At 37.7% G+C, this 27489-nt stretch overlaps 1 protein-coding gene across 50 annotated transcripts in view; it reads left to right on the top strand.

Annotated features, from left to right (window-relative positions):
- LOC139747108 (uncharacterized) overlaps positions 1–27489 on the top strand; it is a 275924-nt gene that overhangs the window by 23696 nt on the left and 224739 nt on the right. The window contains exon 6 of one of the 50 annotated variants that reach the window (XM_071658969.1): positions 24783–26345. The exons of 47 other annotated variants lie outside the window; for them this stretch is intronic. In XM_071658969.1, the coding sequence (XP_071515070.1) occupies positions 24783–25034 (252 nt within the window). In that variant the 3' untranslated portion in view covers positions 25035–26345. Of the gene's footprint in view, positions 1–24782; positions 26346–27489 lie in introns of those variants that run through there. 2 more of the 50 variants (XM_071658956.1, XM_071658955.1) reach the window with 2 other exon arrangements.

Genomic DNA, 27489 nt, shown 5'->3' with positions numbered 1-27489 from the left:
ATATTCTTTTTCTTTTAACCTATTCGCCATTTCCCGCGTTATATATGGAGAGAATGAGCGAGGAAAGATTGACCAAGAGGATATATGTGTCAGAGGTGGAGGGAACGAGGAGAAGTGGGAGACCAAATTGGAGGTGGAAAGATTGAGTGAAAAAGATTTTGAGCAATTGGGGCCTGAACATGCAGGAGGGTGAAAGGCGTGCAAGGAATAGAGTGAATTGGAACGATATGGGATACTGGGGTCGACGTGCTATCAATGGATTGAACCAGGGGATGTGAAGCATCTTGGGTAAACCATGGAAAGTTTTGTGGGGCCTGGATGTGGAAAGGGAGCTGTGGTTTCAGTGCATTATACATGACAGCTAGAGACTGAGTGTGAACGAATGTGGCATTTGTTGTCTTTTCCTATTGCTACTTCACACGTGTGCGGGGGAGGGGGTTGTCATTCCATGTGTGGCGGGGTGGCGACGGGAATGAATAAAGGCAGCAAGTATGAATTATGTGTGTGTGTGTGTATATATATATATATATATATATATATATATATATATATATATATATATATATATATATGTATATATATATATATATATATATATATATATATATAAAAATATATATATATATATATATATTTGTGCTTTGTCGCTGTGTAGGTATGTATATTTGCGTGTGTGGACGTATGTATGTACATGTGTATGGGGGGGGTTGGGCCAATTCTTTCGTCTGTTTCCTTGCGCTACCTCGCAAACACGGGAGACAGCGACAAAGTATAATAAATAAATAAATATATATATATATATATATATATATATATATATATATATATATATATAACATAAGGGTAAGAGAGATGTGTGGAAATAAAAAGAGCGTGGTTGAGAGAGCAGAAGAGGGTGTTTTGAAATGGTTTGGTCACATGGAGAGAATGAATGAGGAAAGATTGACCAAGAGGATATATGTGTCGGAGGTGGAGGGAACGAGGAGAAGAGGGAGACCAAATTGGAGGTGGAAAGATGGAGTGAAAAAGATTTTGTGTGATCGGGGCCTGAACATGCAGGAGGGTGAAAGGAGGGCAAGGAATAGAGTGAATTGGAGCGATGTGGTATACCGGGGTTGACGTGCTGTCAGTGGATTGAATCAGGGCATGTGAAGCATCTGGGGTAAACCATGGAAAGCTGTGTAGGTATGTATATTTTGCGTGTGTGGACGTATGTATATACATGTGTATGGGGGTGGGTTGGGCAATTTCTTTCGTCTGTGTCCTTGCGCTACCTCGCAAACGCGGGAGACAGCGACAAAGCAAAAATATATATATATATATATATATATATATATATATATATATATATATATATTGAGGACAATGTGTGGTGTGAGGTGGTTTGATCGAGTAAGTAATGTAAGGGTAAGAGAGATGTGTGGAAATAAAAAGAGTGTGGTTGAGAGAGCAGAAGAGGGTGTTTTGAAATGGTTTGGGCACATGGAGAGAATGAGTGAGGAAAGATTGACCAAGAGGATATATGTGTCAGAGGTGGAGGGAACGAGGAGAAGTGGGAGACCATATTGGAGGTGGAAAGATGGAGTGAAAAAGATTTTGTGTGATTGGGGCCTGAACATGCAGGAGGGTGAAAGGCGGGCAAGGAATAGAGTGAATTGGATCAATGCGGTATACCGGGGTTGACGTGCTTTCAGTGGATTAAATCAGGGCATGTGAAGCGTCTGGGGTAAACCATGGAAAGTTGTGTGGGGCCTGGATGTGGAAAGGGAGCTGTGGTTTCGGGCATTATTGCATGACAGCTAGAGACTGAGTGTGAACGAGTGGGGCCTTTGTTGTCTTTTCCTAGTGCTACCTCGCACACATGAGGGGGGAGGGGGATGGTATTCCATGTGTGGCGAGGTGGCGATGGGAATGAATAAAGGCAGACAGTGTGAATTGTGTGCATGGGTATATATGTATGTGTCTGTGTGTATATAGATGTGTACATTGAGATGTATAGGTATGTATATTTGCGTGTGTGGACGTGTATGTATATACATTGTGTATGGGGGTGGGTTGGGCCATTTCTTTCGTCTATTTCCTTGCACTACCTCACAAACGCGGGAGACCGACTAAGCAAAAAATATATATATATATATATATTTTTTTTTCTTTTGTACTATTTGCCATTTCCCGCATTAGCGAGGTAGCGTCATCAACAGAGAACTGGGCCTTAGAGGGAATATCCTCACCTGGCCCCCTTCTCTGTTCCTTCTTTTGGAAAATTAAAAAAAAAAAAAAACGAGAGGGGGAGGGATTTCCAGCCACCCACTCCCTCCCCTTTTAGTCGCCTTCTACGACATGCAGGGAATACGTGGGAAGTATTCTTTCTCCCCTATCCCCCCCCCCCCCCCCCCTTTTTTTTTTTTTTTTTTTTTTTTTTTTTTTTTTTTTTTTTTAGTTTTCCAAGAGAGGGAACGGAGAAGGGGGCCAGGTGAGGATATTTCCTCAAAGGCCCAGTCCTCTGTTCTCAACGCTACCTCGCTAATGCGGGAAATGGTGAATAGTATGAAAGAAAAAAGATATATATATATATATATATATATATATATATATATATATATATATATGTATATGTATATATATATATATATATATGTTGGGATATAAGTTTGAATGGAGAAAAATTGGAGGATGTTGAGTGTTTTAGATATCTGGGAGAGTACTTAGCATCAAATGGAAGTGGAAGTGAGTCACAGGGTCTGGGAGAGGGCAAAGGATTTAGGAGCAATGAAAAATGTGTGGAAGGAGAGGACATCATTGGGGAGGGCAAAAATTGGTATGTTTGAAGGAATAGTAGTTCCAACAATATTATATGGTTGCGAGGCATGGGCTATAGATAGGGTTGTGCAGAGAAGGGTGGATGTTTTGGAAATGAAATGTTTGAGGAAAATATGTGGTGAGGTGGTTTGATTGAGTGAGTAATGAAAGGGTAAGAGAGATGTATGGAAATGAAAAGAGTGTGGTTGAGAGAACAGAAGAGGGTGTGTTGAAATGTTTTGGACTTATGGAGAGAATGAGTGAGGAAAGGTTGACAAAGAGGATTTATGTATGAGAGGTGGAGGGAACAAGAAGTGGGAGACCAAATTGGATGTGGAAGGATGGAGTGAAAAAGATTTTGAGCTATCAGGGCTTGAACATACAGGAGGGTGAGAGGCATGCAAGGAATAGAGTGAATTGGAACAATGGTATACTGGGGTCAACGTGCTGTCATTGGACTGAACCAGGGCATGTGAAACGTCTGGGGTAAACCATGGAAAGGTCTGTGAGGCCTGGATGTGGATAGGGAGCTGTGGTTTCAGTGCATTACACATGACAGTTAGAGACTGAATGTGATCGAATGTGGCATTTTTTGCCTGTTTTCCGGGTGCTGCCACGCTGAAGTAGGGGGTAGTGATGCTGTTTCCTGTGGTAAGTACTGTACCAATTTCCCAATTCCAAATATGAAATGATTCGTCGTTTGAACTACTGAAATTCCTCTTTACATGGGATTATTTTTATATGTACAGGAGGTATCATTTAGTGGGTTTATAGTGGAGAAATTAAAAAAAAATAAGGCCCTTGCACAGGCCCAAAAAGAAAAGCAGTTCCAGGTGAGAAAAATGTCGAGGAATTAGGAGTTACAGTAAATTTAAAACATGAAATTCAAGGAATGTTTTGAAAATATAGTCCTTTCGAACCAAGGAATGTGTTAGTGTAACAAGAATTTGCAACAAGAGAGAAAGCTAAGGATGAATTTGTTCAGGATGAATTTGTTCATTGTAAATAAAAGAAGTAGAATAGGATAATACTGTTTGAAATGTATCTTTTTAATCATATGAAAAGAAACAAATTTGAAAGGAAACAGTTCACAAGTTAAACTGATGGACTAGAGCACATGAATTACAAAAAAAGGCTGAAGAACTGGAGCCATATTGTCTGAAAAGAAGGAAGAACAATATAGTATTTGCATGGCAGCAATTAGAAGCCATAAAAGATTGTCTTTTGCCTGCAAATCTAGATTTATTCATGTGAATACTTAAAAAAGATAAGTAAATACATCTTGCAATCCAGTTCCTTGAGAAATGGAATTAAGAAACATACATAGATTGACCGCATAAACATTTAACAGAAAGCTAAACTGATGGCTAAAGTCCATCCCAGATGAACCTAGGACTGATGATTTTGCTAATGGAGAGGCCACTGAGAAAAATGGCATAACCCAACAAACAAAATTTGTTGAGTGACTTATGCTAGCCCAGCTTTTCCAGCAGAGTCTTAGTGTAAAGACTTCTAGTTTAGTGTTCCTTGCTATCACTGTCATCAGGCTTCATGTATGGATCTGATGTTTTTTGTAATGGATTTTTAGTTTTAATGATGTTTGGGCTTAATATTTTGACAAAGTGTAATTGATGTATGCAGATCCATTTTGTTGAAAAAATGATTTGGATGTATCTTTTGGAGCTCTTAGTACAGATCATAACAAACAAGGTTCCTTTTTGTTGAGTCCTTTGTCTTATTGAATTTTTAATATCCACTTCGAAAATTTAAGTTATAAGGACAGCTGAGCATTGTACAGTTATCTGCTGAAGAGCAAGTACTTAAGTTATAATGGTTAATGTATTAAGTTTATGAACCAGCATCAGTTGTATTTTTGAAAGAAGGTTACTTGGATATCTGTATCAGTATTATAAACTCTAATCCAAGCATATGGGGTGTTCTTGTGGATTATGTACAGCCTCAGCCCATGTTCATTGTGATAAAGTACAAAAATTATCTGGACAACCATAATTGTACTCTGAATTTTGGTTGAAAATGTTTGAATTTGGTTGAAAATTAGGGATGCCTACTGATGTCAGGAAGACCATTAAGAAAACCAAAGCATGAGCAAATTTTTATGTGTTAGATTTATTATTATTTGTCATATGATATGCTACATTAGTTCATGTGGAAGCAAGAATGTAGTGTTTGTGTTATTTATTTCACGAGTGATGTGCATACTTTTCTAAATCTTCATTTCAGCTGTAAATTATTTTGGCCATTAATATAAGTGACTGTCCTGGAATTCAAGATGTTTGAAGTATGCACATTTCTGTTTGTCCACAAAAAGTGAGCCAGCATTATTATAATATTTGCTTTAAACTTTGTAAACACAAATAATTTAATTTTTACAAGTTATTTTTTGTTAATATATTCTGTTGTGACTTTTAATATGTAAATTGACTTAACTTGGACTTAACTGAATCTCATGATTGGATTGATACTCTTCAAAATTTCAGCCTGCTGCACATTAAAGGTATATAGTTGTGGGGATACTTAGTACATGAAAAGATCATTATCTTGGGTAATTATAAGTTATGCCCTCTTTATTGATATTTGAAATGTGAGGTATGTTCATGATACAGTAGTTTTGTTGCTTAGACTGTCTTAAAGGGTTAGGCACTTTCTTTGAATATTTTGGTAGGGAAGTTAGAGCTACTCATTTGAAGATTATTTAACCTCAAGTGGTTATGGCTTTGCTAGAAGCCTTAGATTAAGGGAAATGTGGGATTGCCTCTAGGAATCTCGACTGTACTCTGAGAGTACTCAAAATAATCCTGTTCAAATTGACAGAGGTTGAAGCCTTCATTTTTCATTGATTTGTTGCATTGTCAACCACCCTTCTCTAATTCCAGATTGTCACTTTCAGACGTTTGAGATTTGTTTTCCCCTTGAATCCTTTGTGTCTTTGCTGTGCCAGTTTTTCCCCATTGTTTTTAGTAGCCATGCTTATGTAGACATTTCTAATGAATGCATCTCTGAATGCCCTTTATAAACACCAGTTTTGGCTCTTAGATATGCAGGCTAGGCTTTTTTTTTTTTTTTATGATCCATGGAAGGATTACTGCCTTGGGATATTGTAGCTGAAATAGAGGATTATGCCCATTTTTCCTCCAAGATTATTTCTTTTATCAGTGCATGGGTCATCCACTTCAGTTTTTCAGTTGTTTGGGCAAGGAACATGGCATATCTCACCTGGAGAAACTCGCAGCCCTTTGACCAAATTGAGCTTTCATCTCTTTCCAAAGAAAATGTGGTATCATCTCATCTTCCTCTGATGGTTTTCCTTACACACCAGTACTGTATTTCTAACAACTTCCATCATTTTACAGATCCATCACTTTTCCATTCTCATGGTAAAATAGCTCTTTCTGCTGACAGAGCAGTAATTTTCTGATTCTTACGCAATGTTAACTTGGAAAGACTAACATTCTCTTAACCCCTTCTAGTTATTTCTTTTTGTTCAGTCCAAAACGCACATCTCTTCTAGAATAAGCAAGGTATATGAACCATATGGCATTTTTCATGTTTTGAAGAAATGTCTTTCTGAATATGCACACATTTCCTCATCATTTTCACTTCTGGAGGCTTAAGGGTCTTCCTGCATATTGGAGACATGCACTGGAACTACCTGTGTCCCATAGGAAAGGTGAATTGCCAAACACTCCTGGTTGTCATCGTTTTGCTTTAACTGTTTCCAGCTACCCATACTTGCTCTCAGTTATCATGAATTCGTGTGCTGTTTTTTAGTCATATACTTTTCCTGTATGACTTATAACTATACCAAACTTTTTTTCCTCATACTTTTCACCATTTCCCCCGCGATAGCGAGGTAGCGTTAAGAACAGAGGACTGGGCCTCTGGGGGAATATCCTCACCTGGCCCCCTTCTCCGTTCCTTCTTTTGGAAAATTAAAAAAAAAGAGGGGTTTGAGGACCCCCGCTCCCCCCCATTTTTTTTCGCCTTTTTTTGACACGCAGGGAATACATGGGAAGTATTCTTTCTCCCCTATATATCCCTGGGGGTAGGGGAGGAAGAATACAGCCATGCCCCACAGACCTTTCCATTAATTTTACAATATCTTATCCCAGTAGGCCCTTGGTTGCCTATTGTACCTATCTGATCATGATAAATTCACAAATTCTTGATGGTCCTTATGTACTCTATATATATATATATATATTCTTTTTCTTTTAACCCATTCGCCATTTCCCGCGTTATATATGGAGAGAATGAGCGAGGAAAGATTGACCAAGAGGATATATGTGTCAAGGTGGAGGGGAAAGAGGAGAAGTGGGAGACCAAATTGGAGGTGGAAAGATGGAGTGAAAAAGATTTTGAGCAATTGGGGCCTGAACATGCAGGGGTGAAAGGCGGCAAGGAATAGAGTGAATTGGAACGATATGGGATACTGGGGTCGACGTGCTATTAATGGAAATTTAACCAGGGATGTGAAGCATCTGGGGGAAACCATGGAAAGTTTTTGTGGGGCCTGGATGTGGAAAGGGAGCTGTGGTTTTAGTGCATTATACATGACAGCTAAGACTGAGTGTGAACAATGTGGCATTTGTTGTCTTTTCCTATTGCTAAATTCACACGTGTGCGGGGGAGGGGGTTGTCATTCCATGTGTGGCGGGGTGGCACGGGAATGAAAAAAGGCAGCAATATGAATTATGTGTGTGTGTGTATATATATATATATAATATAAAATATATATATATATATATAATATATATATATATATATATATATATGTATATATATATATATATATATATATAATATATATTATATAAAAATATATATATATAATATTTTTATATATTTGTGCTTTGTCGCTGTGTAGGTATGTATATTTTCGTGTGTGGACGTATGTATTACATGTGTATGGGGGGGGTTGGGCCAATTCTTTCGTCTGTTTCCTTGCGCTACCTCCAAACACGGGAGACAGCGACAAAGTAAAAATAAAATAAATAAATAAATATATATATATATATATATAAAAATATATATATAAAATATAATATATAACATAAGGGGAAGAGAGATGTGTGGAAATAAAAAAGAGCGTGGTTGAGAGAGCAAAGAGGGTGTTTTGAAATGGTTTGGGTCACATGGAGAGAATGAATGAGGAAAAATTGACCAAGAGGATATATGTGTCGGGGGTGGAGGGAACGAGGAGAAGAGGGAGACCAAATTGGAGGTGGAAAAGATGGAGTGAAAAAGATTTTGTGTGATCGGGCCTAAAAATGCAGGAGGTGAAAGGAGGGCAAGGAATAGAGTGAATTGGAGCGATGTGTTTTACCGGGGTTGACGTGCTGTCAGTGGATTGAAATCGGGCATGTGAAGCATCTGGGTAAACCATGGAAAGCTGTGTAGGTATGTATATTTTGCGTGTGTGGACGTATGTATATTACATGTGTATGGGGGTGGGTTGGGCAAATTTTTTTCGTCTGTGTCCTTGCGCTACCTCGCAAACGCGGGAGACAGCGACAAAGCAAAAATATATATATAATAATATATATATATAAAAATATATATAATATATAATATATATTGAGGACAATGTGTGGTGTGAGGTGGTTTGATCGAGTAAGTAATGTAAGGGGAAGAGAGATGTGTGGAAATGAAAAGAGTGTGGTTGAGAGAACAGAAGAGGGTGTGTTGAAATGTTTTGGACTTATGGAGAGAATGAGTGAGGAAAGGTTGACAAATTGGATTTATGTATGAGAGGTGGAGGGAACAAGAAGTGGGAGACCAAATTGGATGTGGAAGGATGGAGTGAAAAAGATTTTGAGCTATCAGGCTTGAACATACAGGAGGGTGAAGGCATGCAAGGAATAGAGTGAATTGGAACAATGGTATACGGGGTCAACGTGCTGTCATTGGACTGAACCAGGGCATGTGAAACGTCTGGGGTAAACCATGGAAAGGTCTGTGAGGCCTGGATGTGGATAGGGAGCTGTGGTTTCAGTGCATTACACATGACAGTTAGAGACTGAATGTGATCGAATGTGGCATTTTTTGCCTGTTTTCCGGGTGCTGCCACGCTGAAGTAGGGGGTAGTGATGCTGTTTCCTGTGGTAAGTACTGTACCAATTTCCCAATTCCAAATATGAAATGATTCGTCGTTTGAACTACTGAAATTCCTCTTTACACGGGATTATTTACATGGGATTATTTTTATATGTACAGGAGGTATCATTTAGTGGGTTTATAGTGGAGAAATTAAAAAAAAATAAGGCCCTTGCACAGGCCCAAAAAGAAAAGCAGTTCCAGGTGAGAAAAATGTCGAGGAATTAGGAGTTACAGTAAATGTAAAACATGAAATTCAAGGAATGTTTTGAAAATATAGTCCTTTCGAACCAAGGAATGTGTTAGTGTAACAAGAATTTGCAACAAGAGAGAAAGCTAAGGATGAATTTGTTCAGGATGAATTTGTTCATTGTAAATAAAAGAAGTAGAATAGGATAATACTGTTTGAAATGTATCTTTTTAATCATATGAAAAGAAACAAATTTGAAAGGAAACAGTTCACAAGTTAAACTGATGGACTAGAGCACATGAATTACAAAAAAAGGCTGAAGAACTGGAGCCATATTGTCTGAAAAGAAGGAAGAACAATATAGTATTTGCATGGCAGCAATTAGAAGCCATAAAAGATTGTCTTTTGCCTGCAAATCTAGATTTATTCATGTGAATACTTAAAAAAGATAAGTAAATACATCTTGCAATCCAGTTCCTTGAGAAATGGAATTAAGAAACATACATAGATTGACCGCATAAACATTTAACAGAAAGCTAAACTGATGGCTAAAGTCCATCCCAGATGAACCTAGGACTGATGATTTTGCTAATGGAGAGGCCACTGAGAAAAATGGCATAACCCAACAAACAAAGTGTAAAGACTTCTAGTTTAGTGTTCCTTGCTATCACTGTCATCAGGCTTCATGTATGGATCTGATGTTTTTTTGTAATGGATTTTTAGTTTTAATGATGTTTGGGCTTAATATTTTGACTAAGTGTAATTGATTTATGCAGATCCATTTTGTTGAAAAAATTATTTGGATGTATCTTTTGGAGCTCTTAGTACAGATCATAACAAACAAGGTTCCTTTTTGTTGAGTCCTTTGTCTTATTGAATTTTTAATATCCACTTCGAAAATTTAAGTTATAAGGACAGCTGAGCATTGTACAGTTATCTGCTGAAGAGCAAGTACTTAAGTTATAATGGTTAATGTATTAAGTTTATGAACCAGCATCAGTTGTATTTTTGAAAGAAGGTTACTTGGATATCTGTATCAGTATTATAAACTCTAATCCAAGCATATGGGGTGTTCTTGTGGATTATGTACAGCCTCAGCCCATGTTCATTGTGATAAAGTACAAAAATTATCTGGACAACCATAATTGTACTCTGAATTTTGGTTGAAAATGTTTGAATTTGGTTGAAAATTAGGGATGCCTACTGATGTCAGGAAGACCATTAAGAAAACCAAAGCATGAGCAAATTTTTATGTGTTAGATTTATTATTATTTGTCATATGATATGCTACATTAGTTCATGTGGAAGCAAGAATGTAGTGTTTGTGTTATTTATTTCACGAGTGATGTGCATACTTTTCTAAATCTTCATTTCAGCTGTAAATTATTTTGGCCATTAATATAAGTGACTGTCCTGAAATTCAAGATGTTTGAAGTATGCACATTTCTGTTTGTCCACAAAAAGTGAGCCAGCATTATTATAATATTTGCTTTAAACTTTGTAAACACAAATAATTTAATTTTTACAAGTTATTTTTTGTTAATATATTCTGTTGTGACTTTTAATATGTAAATTGACTTAACTGAATCTCATGATTGGATTGATACTCTTCAAAATTTCAGCCTGCTGCACATTAAAGGTATATAGTTGTGGGGATACTTAGTACATGAAAAGATCATTATCTTGGGTAATTATAAGTTATGCCCTCTTTATTGATATTTGAAATGTGAGGTATGTTCATGATACAGTAGTTTTGTTGCTTAGACTGTCTTAAAGGGTTAGGCACTTTCTTTGAATATTTTGATAGGGAAGTTAGAGCTACTCATTTGAAGATTATTTAACCTCAAGTGGTTATGGCTTTGCTAGAAGCCTTAGATTAAGGGAAATGTGGGATTGCCTCTAGGAATCTCGACTGTACTCTGAGAGTACTCAAAATAATCCTGTTCAAATTGACAGAGGTTGAAGCCTTCATTTTTCATTGATTTGTTGCATTGTCAACCACCCTTCTCTAATTCCAGATTGTCACTTTCAGACGTTTGAGATTTGTTTTCCCCTTGAATCCTTTGTGTCTTTGCTGTGCCAGTTTTTCCCCATTGTTTTTAGTAGCCATGCTTATGTAGACATTTCTAATGAATGCATCTCTGAATGCCCTTTATAAACACCAGTTTTGGCTCTTAGATATGCAGGCTAGGCTTTTTTTTTTTTATGATCCATGGAAGGATTACTGCCTTGGGATATTGTAGCTGAAATAGAGGATTATGCCCATTTTTCCTCCAAGATTATTTCTTTTATCAGTGCATGGGTCATCCACTTCAGTTTTTCAGTTGTTTGGGCAAGGAACATGGCATATCTCACCTGGAGAAACTCGCAGCCCTTTGACCAAATTGAGCTTTCATCTCTTTCCAAAGAAAATGTGGTATCATCTCATCTTCCTCTGATGGTTTTCCTTACACACCAGTACTGTATTTCTAACAACTTCCATCATTTTACAGATCCATCACTTTTCCATTCTCATGGTAAAATAGCTCTTTCTGCTGACAGAGCAGTAATTTTCTGATTCTTACGCAATGTTAACTTGGAAAGACTAACATTCTCTTAACCCCTTCTAGTTATTTCTTTTTGTTCAGTCCAAAACGCACATCTCTTCTAGAATAAGCAAGGTATATGAACCATATGGCATTTTTCATGTTTTGAAGAAATGTCTTTCTGAATATGCACACATTTCCTCATCATTTTCACTTCTGGAGGCTTAAGGGTCTTCCTGCATATTGGAGACATGCACTGGAACTACCTGTGTCCCATAGGAAAGGTGAATTGCCAAACACTCCTGGTTGTCATCGTTTTGCTTTAACTGTTTCCAGCTACCCATACTTGCTCTCAGTTATCATGAATTCGTGTGCTGTTTTTTAGTCATATACTTTTCCTGTATGACTTATAACTATACCAAACTTTTTTTCCTCATGCAGCCCTTTGTGGGACAAAGAATGCAAAAACTGATATGTGAGAGGGAGGTTGATTGAATACTTAAAAACTGATAGTAATATTTTTCATAAAGGTATATATAAGGTATATATATGTACCTCTTGTGTCGGAGGTGGAGGGAGCAAGGAGAAGAGGGAGACCAAATTGGAGGTGGAAAGATGGAGTGAAAAAGATTTTGTGTGATCGGGGCCTGAACATGCAGGAGGGTGAAGGGAGGGCAGGGAATAGAGTGAATTGGAGCGATGTGGTATACCGGGGTTGACGTGCTGTCAGTGGATTGAATCAAGGCATGTGAAGCGTCTGGGGTAAACCATGGAAAGCTGTGTAGGTATGTATATTTGCGTGTGTGGACGTATGTATATACATGTGTATGGGGGGGGGTTGGGCCATTTCTTTCGTCTGTTTCCTTGCGCTACCTCGCAAACGCGGGAGACAGCGACAAAGTATAAAAAAAAAAAAAAATATATGTACCATAATGTACACTGGAAAACTCTGGTTTTGATCTTTTAGTTTGTTCCAATTATATTTTGTTTAATATTTCTTTCTTTTTTTCTTTCATACTATTCGCCATTTCCCGCATTAGCGAGGTAGCGTTAAGAACAGAGGACTGGGCCTTAGAGGGAATATCCTCACGTGGCCCCCTTCTCTGTTCCTTCTTTTGGAAAATTAAAAAAAAAAAAAACGAGAGGGGAGGATTTCCAGCCACCCGTTCCCTCCCCTTTTAGTCGCCTTCTACGACATGCAGGGAATACGTGGGAAGTATTCTTTCTCCCCTATCCCCAGGGATAACTAGTCATTTTTTCAAGGCCTTCATGCACAGATAGAAGCATTAACAACAAAGACATACATGAAACCAGCATGGTTTTGTACCAGGTGAAGCTCCACCTTAAAATTTCACCGTACACAAGCCTCTTTGTTAATGAGTGATGTGTGTAAAACACTGGAAAAGGTAATCAGAAATGAAGTGTATCATTACCTACAAAAGAGAAACCTTTTAAATGGGAGATGACATGCTTTCAGCACCTCAAATCCTACATGAGGCCAGAACAAGAATGTGCTTCTCAAGTTTGTTCGCTGCACATAAGAAGCACAAAGAGCTATTATAGAAAGTCCAGAGGAGGGCAACAAAGATGGTTTAAAAATGAAGAGAGCTGAATTACAAACAAAGGCTAGAAGCATTTTGTTCACTTTGGAGGAGAGAGGAGTTTGGGGTTATCTAATCACAACATTTAACTTTTCAAAGCAGAGTGAGTTTGGGGTAATCTAATCACAACTTTTAACTTTTCAAAATAGAGTGATGATATGGACAGTGAGCAATTATTTTTTAGAGATATAGGGAGGGACTAGAGGACAAAACATGTGATTTAAAAACCCAAGAAAGATATGATGAAATACTTTTGTAGTACAAGAGTGGTCAGCGAATGTAATGGAACAATTGAAGGCATGATTAATCCTGACAGCACATAGAAATTAAGAATTTGTGCAGTAGTAATGTTGTGGATATGGGGCCCTCATGAGTGTACAGCTCATTTCTTTTACAGTACAGATGGGTAATTGCTATAATGATTCACTCAATGATGATGCAAGAATATGTGATGAGCTAAGTAACAAGTGTAATACACTAGATTTAACACTTGTTAGATGGGATGGGGAGGAGATTTTGGAAAAATCTAGTACAGATAGTAACAATTCTTGAAGGTCTTGATGCATACGAGGCTCATGGTCCTGATGAATTTTCCCCATTGTGCTCAAGATGTGTGCAGGTATAGTAAACACACTTCTTGAAATACTGTTTAAGATGAGGTTCTGGCACTGCAGATCAACATCTCTAACAAGTGTGGTCTTTAAGGTACTGGAAATGGTAATCAGAATGCAAGTGGATGCATTTCATCAGAGGAGAAATTACATGGTGAGAGAGATAGGCCATTTTTACTGAAAGGAGGTCATGCATAATGACCTTCTTTGATATCTTTAAGAGAGAGAGAGAGACTTGGACAGAAGGGAAAATTGGGTGGATTGTCCCTGGACATCCAGAAAGTATTTGACTGTACTGCATAGGAGGCTGATTAAGAAGCTGGATCATGAGGCAGGAAGAAAGGGAAGACTGCTCCAATGCATGGAAGATTATCTTCACAGAAGAGAACAAATGACATATTTGAGGAGCCTTTTCCAAATAGGGTTTTGTTCTGGGTCCACTAGTCTCTGATTTATGTGAATGATTTATATCTTGCTTTCTGAATATGGGTGCAGGTGATGGATAGGTCACAAGGGAAGTAAAAAGTGAGAGAGTGCATCCACTTTTAAGGGTACTTGGAAAGGCTAGAAAGCTCATCTTATACATAGTTGATGAGATTTAAATTTAAAATACTTAGGATTGGCCAGTGTGAAAGAAATGCTTAATGTGATTATTATTTATAAGGATAAAAGCTTCAGATTTGTGTGTGTGAAGGACTTTTAAGTTGACTTTGCCCCTAACCTGATGCTAGAGTCCAACATCAGGAGAATAGTAAAGAGACAGACTGTTTGCTGGCAGATATTAGAATAGCTTTCAAATACATGGATAAGGAAATATTTAGCAAGCTGTTCACACCTTGATAAGGTGTAAACTAGAATATGTGTTTGAAGTTTGACCACTGTATCTAAAGAAGAACAAGGAAGGTCCAGAAGAGAGCAAAAATATTGTACACGCATTAAGAGAGCTGAGTTACAAGGAGTGGTTAGAGGCTTTAAATATGCCCTCCTTGGAAAAGAGAAGAGTGATGGGTGACCTGATGATGACCCTTAAGTTCATAATAGGTAGATGGTTACATAATGATGACCCTTAAGTTTTTAAGACAAGTAAATTACAGACAGTGAACATTTCTTCAAGAGATGCTGGGACAGAGCAACCAGAGTACATAACATGGTCACTGCAGATGTCCTACTGAAATTTAGAAGGCTGTATGATGGAGATCATTCAAGATTTAGGACACCATGAGCATAGATTACTTCCCTGTAATTTGCTGATAGCTATCATTAGTTAGTCACTTACACACTACTACTGCAATATTTTACACAGTAGGGACTGAGAAATTGTGTGATTCTTAGTTGCAGGAGTTTTGGCTTGATCGTTTTCACTGTAAGTGCGTGAATACAGGGGTAGGGTTATTAGGCCCCTCATAATACTCCTTACATTGCCCTTTAGACATTTAGATATTAAAAAAAATCACAGGAATGTTTAAACATGTAATATATGCATACAGTGTGGAAAAACAAATATGATAAAAAGATAATGGGAATGATAGCTGCTAGAGTTGAAATGGAGTGGCTCACCTGAATACTTGTGAATGATTTTGGTTCAAAACATTCAATTTGTAATTGGGTAATGATAAGGTAAATTGCATTTATATTCTATTAAGGTAGAAATCTTACTTTTGAATGTTAGCATTTCTCTCAAAACATTCAACTTATAATTAATAATATGGTATAAATTGTTCTTTTCATATTTTTTTTTCACATTTTTTTAGAAGGTTCATTCTCAGTGCATGAATTATGAATAATCTACTTAATTAGAAAGATATAAGAGGAAGTAGCTTAAAGATTAGAAAGATATAAGAGGAAGTAGCTTAAAGAGAGTGAATCGTTGCTTGGCTCCCACCTGCCTTCGTTGAAAGCATTCATCTCATGATAGCATTATATGGTAAATTGTAATTTTCATATTATTTTTTCTTTGTTCTCATTTGAAGGTTCTTAACTTGTGCTTAAGGTAATGATCGTTTATAGAAAATATCAGAGAAAATGGACAAAGGAGATGGGATATGACAAAACCCCAAAATATACCAAAATTAGCTTGTGTATAGCTTTTATATTGTGTTTCATTATATGAGATTATCAGCCAAAGAAAAAATAATTATTTTTCCCTCAGTGCTCTCACCAAATAGGTCTTCAACAGTGAAAAATGTCTTAAATACCAAAATGGGAAAGTGAAAATTTTATTTCTCATATGTAATGAAAGATTATCGTACAAAAATAATAAAACATTCAAGAAACAAATGCTGTGATAAAAATATACTGGACACACACTTAAGGATTCAAAGTGCAGTTCTACCATGTGGCTGGCCATTATGGTCCTGTACAGGTAGCGTACCAGCCTGCCATACAGCAGGACTGCATGTTCAAACCCTCAGCATCCAGAGGTACACTGTTATCAAGCGATATGGTCTCCAACATATCTAGGGAGAAATGAAAGCTTGTGGTGGAAGTATGTTTGTGAGATATCTTTACAATATTACTGTGGTGGGCGTGCAAGTTTTGTATTTTGTATTGAGGAATAAATCACTGGGATTTTACACAGAAGTGGGAATTTATAATTGGTCTTGTGATGCTGGTAGCAAAGCCGCAAAGGTTCATCATAAGGCAAAGAGAGCAGTCAAAGAATTGAATAGAGCAATCCACAACAGTATGAGGGAGTATGTTACTCTTTCACCCAAAGCATGGCTTTTTATCCTGCCATTCCACTACTGCTATACATATGGACCTCATACAATATCTTATGGATGGTGTGAACTAATCACAGCAATTTTTGTAACACTGTACTAGTGGCAGTAGTTATTAACAAAGCATTTGACTTAGTTCCAGACCGCATCCACCCACAATAGGTACTTGACACCTCTTTCTACAAAAATGACAAAAATAGACCAATCAGTTTCATAGCAGGCCTATTAGCTAGTCATTCGTGCAGGCTCATAAACCATCAAAGTCTACAGTGGGGCTGCCCAAGGAGAAGTTCTTTCTCCAATCCTGTTCAATCTCTTCCTGTATGACTTCCATCATCCCCCAGTGGTCAGACTCAGAAAGTCTTTTTAGGTGCAGTTGGTCTCAGCCACATAAGAACACCCAAGCTACAGCAAACATGCATCACAAGAACTTTGTGCTCATAAAAACAATGTTTGCTTTACTCATAACCCTGGATAGACAGGAATCACAACCTATACTCTACCATAACCTTTAGTGATCTTTTGTTTGTCTGGCTTATGAGTTTATTTTGCATAGGCTTCAGAGTTTGTCTATCCCTACTGCTAAGCTTTGTTCCAAGTTGTAGAGTTGGGATTATGCTCATCAGTGTTGGAAACTGAGGCCTGCAGGCCTGTGCAGTCACCATAGCCCTGCATGGCTTTTTCACTTTTAAAATGCTCACTCTAAAATCAGAGGGTGCAATATGCTCAAAAGGAAGTAGAATACCTTAAACATCCAGGGCTTAGCCTTTGAACACATTGGCTTCGATAATCAGAATCACCTTGGGATGCAGAGTAGAGAAATTTGATAAGTTTTAGAACAAGTATTTACAAATGCACTGAACTTACTAGGCTCTTTTAGCTGTATGGGCCTTTGGGCTATGGCATCTAACAGCTTGATTGACCCTTGACTCAACAAAGCAGGCTGGATTTAGCCCGAGCACTGGGGACAGAATGCCCTTGAAAACTTTTCCTAGGTACTGAAGGCCTTTTTTGAATTTCTTCTCCTTGCACCCATTAGTGTTCCAGATATCTGAAGGCCTGTTGAATGATCTTGGGTCCTGGATATTTAAGGTATTTTAAGTTTTTGTGCTTGTCACAGCTTTTTATATTGTGGGTTGTATTTTAGTCTTCCATGTCTTTCATGCAAGTTGGAAGTTAATTTTGAGTGTAGGTTTGGGACCATGCCTTCCGAGACTTTCCATGTGTAAATGACGATGCACATATCTAGTTTGCATTAGTGGTTCAGCTGCTCCTAGTAGTTCTTCCCCTAAACTACATCAGTATGGGATGTAGAAGGAATTTTTGATACTTTTTGTCTCTGCAATTTTGCCTACTTTGTGAATTGATATGAGTAACCAGTGTTCACTTTGATAGGACAAGTGCTTTAAAGAGCTTCATCACAACTTTTTCCTCTTTTGCTTTTGAAGGTCTGTAAGATATGTTCTGCTACATTTCAGGGAGTTGCAACTGTTGCATTGTCATTATGACTTGGCACGTTCACAATGTTCGTTTGTGACATGATGGTAACTGTATCCATCCAGTGTTCCGCAGGATTTTTATTATCCGCATTTCCTCCATTCTGTAGGAATTGAAACTGAAGCCCATTGAAAGGTATTTTGTATTTGATTGCCTACAGGAAGAGTTTCTTTTTGGCAATTTTAAGTTTCTTAGTGGTTAGGAGATTTACATATGTATTGTTGTATCATATGGAAAGGATATGAGGCTGTGATTTTTGTTGTGTCAATATCAGAAATAAGAATGAGGATAATAAGGGGTGCAGTTAAGAGTTCTTAGGGGAATGAACTTTTTACCATGGAGGCACTTGATATTGCCTGATTTACAACAGTGTTTTGTAATCTGTTAGTTGAGTAATTTTACTGGTTATGTCAGTCTTTCTTATCTTATGTACTATGATACCATGGTCACATTTACCAAATGTTATTGCAGAGTATGTGTGTTAGCATATTGTTTCTTCACCATTGCTTCTATATAACTTTATCATAGTGGTAAGCGAGTCTGTGTGTTAGCATATTGATTCTTCATCATTGCTTGTATATGATTTTATCATAGTGGTAAAGCTGCTGAGAGAGGTGAGATCTTCCCATTCTGAAACTATGTTGTGTGGTGAACATTATTTATTTTCATAAAGTCTGTCAACTGATGTTAAAAAGTTTAGTAATGTACATTGTCATTGCTATGGGTTGGAAGAGTTTTAGGGTTGCTGTGCATCCTCCTTTATGGACTGGTGTGGTGTGAGTCAGCTTCAAACTCTCAGGGATGGCACCTGAGCCAATACTTATTTCCACAGGATAATCTCTGCTGATGCTAGGAGTCTCATCCTGGAGCATAGCGTATGGGAATGTTATGGATGGGCTGTTCAGATTTGTGTAGTAAGGTGTTGAGTTCTTGTGTTTGTAACATAGGGTGCTTATTATTAAAGAAGGAAAGAAGTCAGTTGAGGTTTTCACTGTTTTTTTTTTTTTTAGTTTCCTGAATGGTGATTTTTATTGCCTTTTTCAGTATTTCCTGTGTTTCATGTGATGTTCTAAGTTTATTGTGTACGTATGTCAATTAATTTTCTGTTCATTATTAGGCAAGCTGTTGCTTTTTTTAGAAGGTTAGCAGTTTGTTTTCAGCTACATAGGAATCATCTTTTGCACTTTTTTCTCTGGTTTATGTGTGCTGCATATTTTGACATGCTATTGTGGTCCTGCACATAACACACTATGATGTATTGATGCTCATTAGGTTTCTCAGTGTGGTGCAGCTGAAACCACTTGCATCATGTAGAACTCCACCCATACTAGGTGTTATGAATGACACCCTCATGACTTTACTCACTATACTGCTAACAACACAAAAGCCATAAACAAAACAGAATGCCCCAGGCACCTGTTTTGGACGAGGAAGATAATCCATGGCCTTGTTTACAAACATCTCCATTTCTCCCAAAACTACACCTCCCCTGCAAAACAAAACAAGCCCTTCAGATCAATCATTAGGTACCGCTAACACCCAACACTTGCTTAAGAAATAAAAATATGTATTCCAGCATAACGTTACTTCACTATGCTCAGCAGACCTTATAACCCTCCCACTGAAACCACACCTTAACAAATCACTTGTCTCGCAACCTATACCAAGAAATTCTCCATGCTCGAACAAAGAATTACATTGACAAAAGTCGTACACAATAATTAATGAACAAGCCCAAAAAAAAATCATGCACCCAAACCAGTTTAGAACTCTTCTCTGCTAGACATGTGCCCCTGTAAAGCTGCACTCCCAAGACATGTACGAGTGACAGTTTCTTGTCCGCATTCTGGACCTCATTTATCTATACAACACTGCAAACGGATTCATCTTATCACAGGACTTTTCAGGCCCAAAGTGTAATACCAAACACATTCTCCTCAAATGTACAGCATTCATTCATATGGACAGATACACAGTCTTTGTAAGATTGTATGTGCTTGTGTGTAATTAGTTACCTTTTCATTACTGATACTTATTTGTACCAAAAGGAGGAGGGGTCGGGGAGATTTGCACTTGTAGGGCTCCATCTTTTGAGAGGTCCTTATTATCATACCACTTCTTAGTTTTTAATGTTTTCTGCATTAATGATGACCCAAGTCATCTTATTCAGGCCATCCACAGCTTTTATATTATGAAAGCACTTCTCTACATCTTTTGTAACAACTTTCTTGCTTCATTTCATCATACACCCTCTGGTTGCTCGAACTCAATATCTCTCTTGAGAACTAACTATTCTCTGTTCACATCATCAGTCTTATAAAAACTTAAAAGTTTATGATCAGGTCACCCTTGCACTTTTCAAGGTGGGCTTATTTCAAGCTGTGTTTAGTTGTCACATATATGCTGATACCACTGCTTACTATCCACAGGCAGACCCCACATACCTTTCCATGCTTTCCCCCAATGCTTCATATACCCTGGTTTATCTCATTGATAGTATATCATCTCATGAGTACCGCATTGTTCCAGTTCACTCAATTTCTTGCACTTCTCACACCCTCCTGCATGACCAGGCTGCTGAACCTTCAAAGCTTTTGGCAGCCCTTTCCTCCTCATTAGTTTTCATCCTATCTCGTTCCCTCTGCTTCCAACATTTATCCCCTCTTAGCCATCCTTTCTTTACTCATCTTTATATTTTTAAAACGTTTCAACATACCTCCAGCTCTCTTATATATACTGCTGCTACCACACCTCTCTCTCTTACCCTGTCATTTCTTATTAAATCAAACCTCTTGACATCACACATTGTCCTTAGCCATTTCATTTCCAACACATTCACCCTCTTTACATATTTATCTAAGGCCCATGCCTCACATTCATACAGCATGCACATGACTAATATTCCTTTAGACATACCCATCGCTGCCCTTAAAGAAAGTGATCCCTATATTTTCTTAAGTGTGCCAAGGAGCTCTGTCCCATCACCCACCGTGTCTCACTTCATCTTCAATTCCATTCACACTCTAAATAACTTAGCTTTCCTCCTTGCTAAACTTGATGACCTTACTTTTTTTCTGCATTTACTCTACTTCCTTTTTCACACACAGTTCCAAACTCAGATACCATTTTTTGCAGTTTCAAATCTGGCACTAACACCATGTCATGAGAAAACACACACACACACTAACATTCTGCACACCTGCTCCTTTCTCCAAGAACCTTGCATTCTTTTCCAAGCAACACACATACATATAGATATCAACATATACATGTATACATTTTTTAATTTTTTTTTTATTTTGCTTTGTCGCTGTCTCCCGCGTTTGCGAGGTAGCGCAAGGAAACAGACGAAAGAAATGGCCCAACCCACCCCCATACACAATGTATACACACACACGTCCACACACGCAAATATACATACCTATACATCTCATTGTACACATATATATACATACACAGACACATACATATATACCCATGCACACAATTCACACTGTCTGCCCCCATTCACTCCCATCGCCACCTCGCCACACATGGAATACCTTCCCCTTCCCCCCTCATGTGTGCGAGGTAGCACTAGGAAAAGATAACAAAGGCCCCATTCGTTCACACTCAGTCTCTAGCTGCCACGCAATAATGCCCGAAACCACAGCTCCCTTTCCACATCCAGGCCCCACACAACTTTCCATGGTTTACCCCAGACGCTTCACATGCCCTGATTCAATCCACTGACAGCACGTCAACCCTGGTATACCACATCGATCCAATTCACTCTATTCCTTGCCCTCCTTTCACCCTCCTGCATGTTCAGGCCCCGATCACACAAAATCTTTTTCACTCCATCTTTCCACCTCCAATTTGGTCTCCCACTTCTCCTCGTTCCCTCCACCTCCGACACATATATCCTCTTGGTCAATCTTTCCTCACTCATTCTCTCCATGTGCCCAAACCATTTCAAAACACCCTCTTCTGCTCTCTCACCCACGCTCTTTTTATTTCCACACATCTCTCTTACCCTTACATTATTTACTCGATCAAACCACCTCACACCACACATTGTCCTCAAACATCTCATTTCCAGCACATGTATACATACATATACATATTTACACATTCTTGTTGCCAACTTGCCCTGCAGGGAACAGCATCCCCACCTCCTGCATTAGCAAGGTAGTGCCATGAAAACAGGCAAAAAACTCATTTGTTCACATTCTCTGGGGATAGGGGAGAAAGAATACTTCCCACATATTCCAAGATAGTAGTAGAAGGCAACTAAAATGGGTGGAAGATAGGAGCTTGAAATCTTCCCCTCATGCTTTACTTTTCCAAAAGAAGGAACAGAGAAGGGGGCCGAGGGGGGGATTCTTCCTTCTAAGTTCTAAGACTCAGTCATCTGTTCTAGATGTTACCTTGCTAATGCTGGAATATGTATGAAAAAGGAATATATGGAATAGGAACTGTTTATGTGGGTTGGGCCATTCTTTTGTCTGTTTCCTTCTGCTACCTTGCTAACGCGGGAGACAGCGTCGAAGGTTTGGAGGTTTGTATGTTATATGAAGGTGCACATTCATATGCACTTTGTTTGTGTGTGTGTATATATATATATATATATATATATATATATATATATATATATATATATATATATATTATTCTTTCATACTATTCGCCATTTCCCGCATTAGCGAGGTAGCGTTAAGAACAGAGGACTGGGCCTTTGAGGGTATATATATATATATATATATGTAACCTTGGGGATGGGAGAAAGAATACTTCTCATGTATTCCATACGTAGTAAAAGGCAACTAAAAGTGGAGGGAGTTGGGTCTGGAAGTCCTCCCCTCCAGTTTTTACTTTTCCAAAAGAAGGAACAGAGAAGGGGCCAATTGAGGATTTTCCCTTTTAGGCTCAGTCCTCTGTGCTTAATGCTACCTCGTTAATGCGGGAAATGGCGAATGTGTATGAAATATATATATGTATATACTTCTTCAAAGATATCTATCAGTTTCATTTTCCATTTGTCTTTCCTTTTGTTTTGTTACTTTCTTGAGAAACTCTCTCCCACTCTGCTTACATTTACTCAGCCCCTGGGATTACTTTATATTAAGACAGATGAACCTTTGTCGTGCTCTTTGCTCCTGTTAGAAATATATTATTTTCTTGTTAACTTATTGGCTTCTGCTTCACAGACTTTAGTTGGTTGTTTGGTCTTTAGGTCGAAGGAGACCTACATATTTTTGAGTTAAATGGCTTATGTGTAATACATGATACTTACCTGATGGCGAGCATATTATTTTCTATTTGTAGTATATATTTCCCCTGAATTTCTGTTAGTAAATGTAGAATTGTTAAAGATAATTAATGATCTATATAAGTCTTGTTGTCAATCCAATCATTGAGTATGAGTGTGTATGTAGCTAGCTTTCGTGTCCCCACCAAAGGTAAGTTGCTGGCAACAGGCACACTCTCTTGCTCGCTGGCTCTCTTTAGTTTGTGGACATGTTATTTCATGTAGAAGTGTGTTGAATTATTTCTGCTGATTCAGAATTGTGAAACTATACAAAAATAAATGTTTTTCATGAAGTACATTTTGTTAGATTTAGCCATTGCATTCAGTCACTATGAGGTGGAAAAATGGCATATCAGCTAATTGTATGGATTGGATTAAGTGTATAGCATAGAAAAAGAGGAAACATTGAAATTGAAATCTTGTAATTATTTTTAATCTTCTGAACAATATATGATACAAATGCTGTAGTGATATTCTTCAATAGAAAAGAGTTATAGCATATGTAGAATAAAAAGATGTAATGTCAGATAATAGATATTACTGTTTCTTTACTGACATTAATTCAACACACTTCAATCATTTGTGTATTTTGTTCTTGCTCCTCATTTTTATTTTGATTCATTGTAGATGATTTACTTGTTTAAATCATATAAGTGAAAAAACAAATGCACAGTATGTTAAGAAGGAAAGTTTTTTACATGTCTAAAGGAAACAATGCAAAATACTTTGGAAAGATAAAGACAATTGTGTGAAGTTACCATGAAAGACATACCCAACTGTAAAGAATTTATAGTGTAATTTTGAAATGTGGCTTATATGAACGTTCTTTGAAACATTTTGTCTGATTTAAAAGAAAGATCACATTCTGGTCTACAAATAATGGAAACGTTTTAGGGGTTTTCTTTGTTATTGTTTTGATACAGAAAATATATTGGCATACACATGAACATGTACACACATGCATACACATACACACATGCATGTGCTCCTCTGTTGGGTAGTGGTTAGCATTGCTCACCATGACTCATGCTTGGGCCTACCTGGGTTCAAATCCAGGATATGGCAGTCAGCCCACAGCCAACCCAGCTGTTTAGTAGATGGGTAATTGGCTTAGGCTGGGGTGTGTGTGTGTGTGTGTGTGTGTTTGTACATAAGAATGAAGATATGATACATAGACAAGGTTAAGAGATGGGGCAACACAAGTGTAAAACTCTCCCCGTACTGCGTGCTTACTCACACACACACACACACACACACTAATTTTGTATTTGGCAATTTATTTGGTTTTGTTGTTTTGATATGTACAAATTTGCTTTTGATAAGAATTTGTTATTTAGCTAGAACATGCCAGCCTTATTGTTGATGGCGATTCATAGTACTTGAAAGTGGCACAGTGAGTGTGGTGCATGATGATGAGAGGATTCTTCTCTTCTAGAGGCGTGGCAGAGAGTCAGAGGAAGATCCGGCCATGCCCTCCTGGCCTGAGTGGTTGGGGGCTGGGGTTGGTCATACCTGCCCTTTCTGTGGCAAGACTTTCCTCAAGAAGTTCAATCTGGTGACACATGTCCGCATCCACACTGGGGAGAGGCCCTTCCAGTGCCCCTACTGTCCGTACAGAGCCAACCACTGCTCCCATCTCAAGTCACATGTCAGGAAGCTCCACTTAGAGAAAGAGCATCCCATCTAGTCATTTGTGAAGATGATAGCACCACTGAAGAGGGAAAGCTGTGTTCACTTGTTAAAAGATTGGCCAAGTTATAGACTTGAAAGGAGATTGGATGGTATAAAGATGGTGGTAACGTGCCTTGTCTCTTTCTAGGCGTGCCATGAAGGAGGCGTTGTGAGTGGCAGTAGGATGCCATCATCATCAGGGTTTACAACTGATGGGAAGATCCTGAGGCTCACTTGCCCATTTTGTGGACATACCAGTCGTGACAGCTACGACCTGAAGAAACATATACGTACCCATACTGGGGAGAAACCCTATGCCTGCTCACACTGCCCATACCGAGCAACAACTAGTAGTAGCATCAAAACTCACATGGACCGTCATCACTGGCATCATTGCTAGGTTGCTTTGGGTTAACTTTTTGATATATATGCATTTGCATTTATCTTGGAAGTAATGGCCAATAGCCAGTGACTTACCTAACTTTTGATTGGTAAGCAGATACATGCATTTTCAAATGCTTATGTGTCCTGAAACAAAGGTAACAAAAAACATCCGAAAGTGTATGGGGAAAATGAATTTTCAAATTTCCTGTTGATTCTTTCATTTTACAAGCAAATGCATCATCTCAGAATTCATTGGTTTTATTCGCATATTATGCTCGTGTTCCTTTATGGTTGCATCGTGATGAAAAGAAGAAAGGCAAAATTATCAGTTTACGTTTATCAGTAAATACTTATGAAATCTTTCTGAAGATATCGTCAAAAGATCATAAGCTTACATCTTCAAAGTGTAATGGTAATGCTGTTTACAATGATATAAGTGGTTTATGAAGGACTGAGAAGGTTATCTGTGATGAAGAAGAAATTGAAATGAAGATTAAAAGCTATGATACAATTGAAAAGTAGTTGTACTGTAATTGAGAAAAATTATTTTTTAATGATGAAAAGGATGACCATCATGCAGAATTTCAATAACAGTATTATCATTTTCTCACTTATTGATTTGGTAATTTGGAATATGATGTGTTCAGATAAGTAATTTGTAACTCAGCTTTGAATTGATATACTCTGATAGATTTGTTTTAGAACACATTTCATTATTTAACATTGATGTGATACCTTTCATTATTAACAGGCTTTTTGATTTTTTAGCAACACTGAAAATGTTGAATTTCACTAAAATAATGCCAATGTTTTATGATCTGACTGTTTTAATCCTTCAGTGAATGAAGTGCAAGAAATGCAAGCTTTTCCGAATGACCAGAAATGTATCATGCTGGTAATTGAAGATTGGAAAATAGATTTTATAAAGACTTGGAATAATTCATTGTGGATTTTCATTCATCTTACATTTTGTATAATTGAGTATTTGCATTTGTTCTTAGTACTTTAAAAGCCTGCAAAAATGAGGTGTGATTCAGACATTTTTAGAAGAAAACTTAAGATCCGTCTTTTGGGGATTGAAAGGAAGTGTTGAAAGCAACTTTGGTGTGTTTTGGATTGAATTATGGATAGAAGCTCATAACCCTCTCAAGGCAACAGTGCCACCTTATGTCCATGAGCTTAGCAACAGTGCAAATTAAGATTGCTTCTGTGGTAACAAAAGGTAAACCTATAATTTTCTTACCAAAGGTATTTTTCCTAAATGCAAAAGCTTTATTTTGCAGTACTTTGATTATAAGAAAAATATGTAATACTTGTATCAGATAATGTGTATAGTGAGATACATAAGAGATTTTAGCAACTGTGCTGGTGTTATTTTTCCTCATCATATAACCATATGAAGTTCTAAGGTGCAGTGATGAAGTGAATTCAGGTTAGCTGATCTGATCTTCTTCCTGTGGCTGAGAAATATTGTGGCTAAGTTGTTGGAAAAAGATGCCCATTAAATTCACGCAAAAGTGAATCATTGAGTATGTCGCACATCACATCAGAAATGTATGACTTATAAAGAAAAAAAAAGGGGGCAAGATAAATTTCTTTAGTGCTTGCATAGTGTTGGCATTAGGAATTTTACCTTGGATGCGAAAGAACTAGATTTCAGTCTTTTATATTTGGATATCCAGTGGCCACTATCAAAATGCATTCACTATCACACTTCACAGCAATGAAAAACTGTGGTGCCTTTTTCGTGATTGGAATTTTCTTTTTTAATTTTCCTAAAGAAGGAACAGAGAAGGGGGCCAAGTGAGGATATGCCCTCAAAGGCTCACTCCTCTGTTCTTAACGCTACCTCACTAATGTGGGAAATGGCAAATAGTATGAACATTTGGATATATGTTAAATTCTTGATTATGAAAAAGGCACCACAGTTTTTCATTGCTGTGAAGTGTGATAGTGAATGCATTTTGATAGTGGCCATTGGATCATTTGAAATTCTTGATGTATCAAAAATACCTCTCTGTTGTTGGGTTTTTGCACAGAACCCCATACTTGTGTGAGTAAGGATATACATATTTCTGCAGAAGAGA

This window comes from Panulirus ornatus, chromosome 67, assembly GCF_036320965.1.
Source record: "Panulirus ornatus isolate Po-2019 chromosome 67, ASM3632096v1, whole genome shotgun sequence".
Classification (NCBI taxonomy): Eukaryota; Metazoa; Arthropoda; class Malacostraca; order Decapoda; family Palinuridae; genus Panulirus; species Panulirus ornatus.
This window is presented reverse-complemented; position numbering and strand designations above follow the sequence as displayed.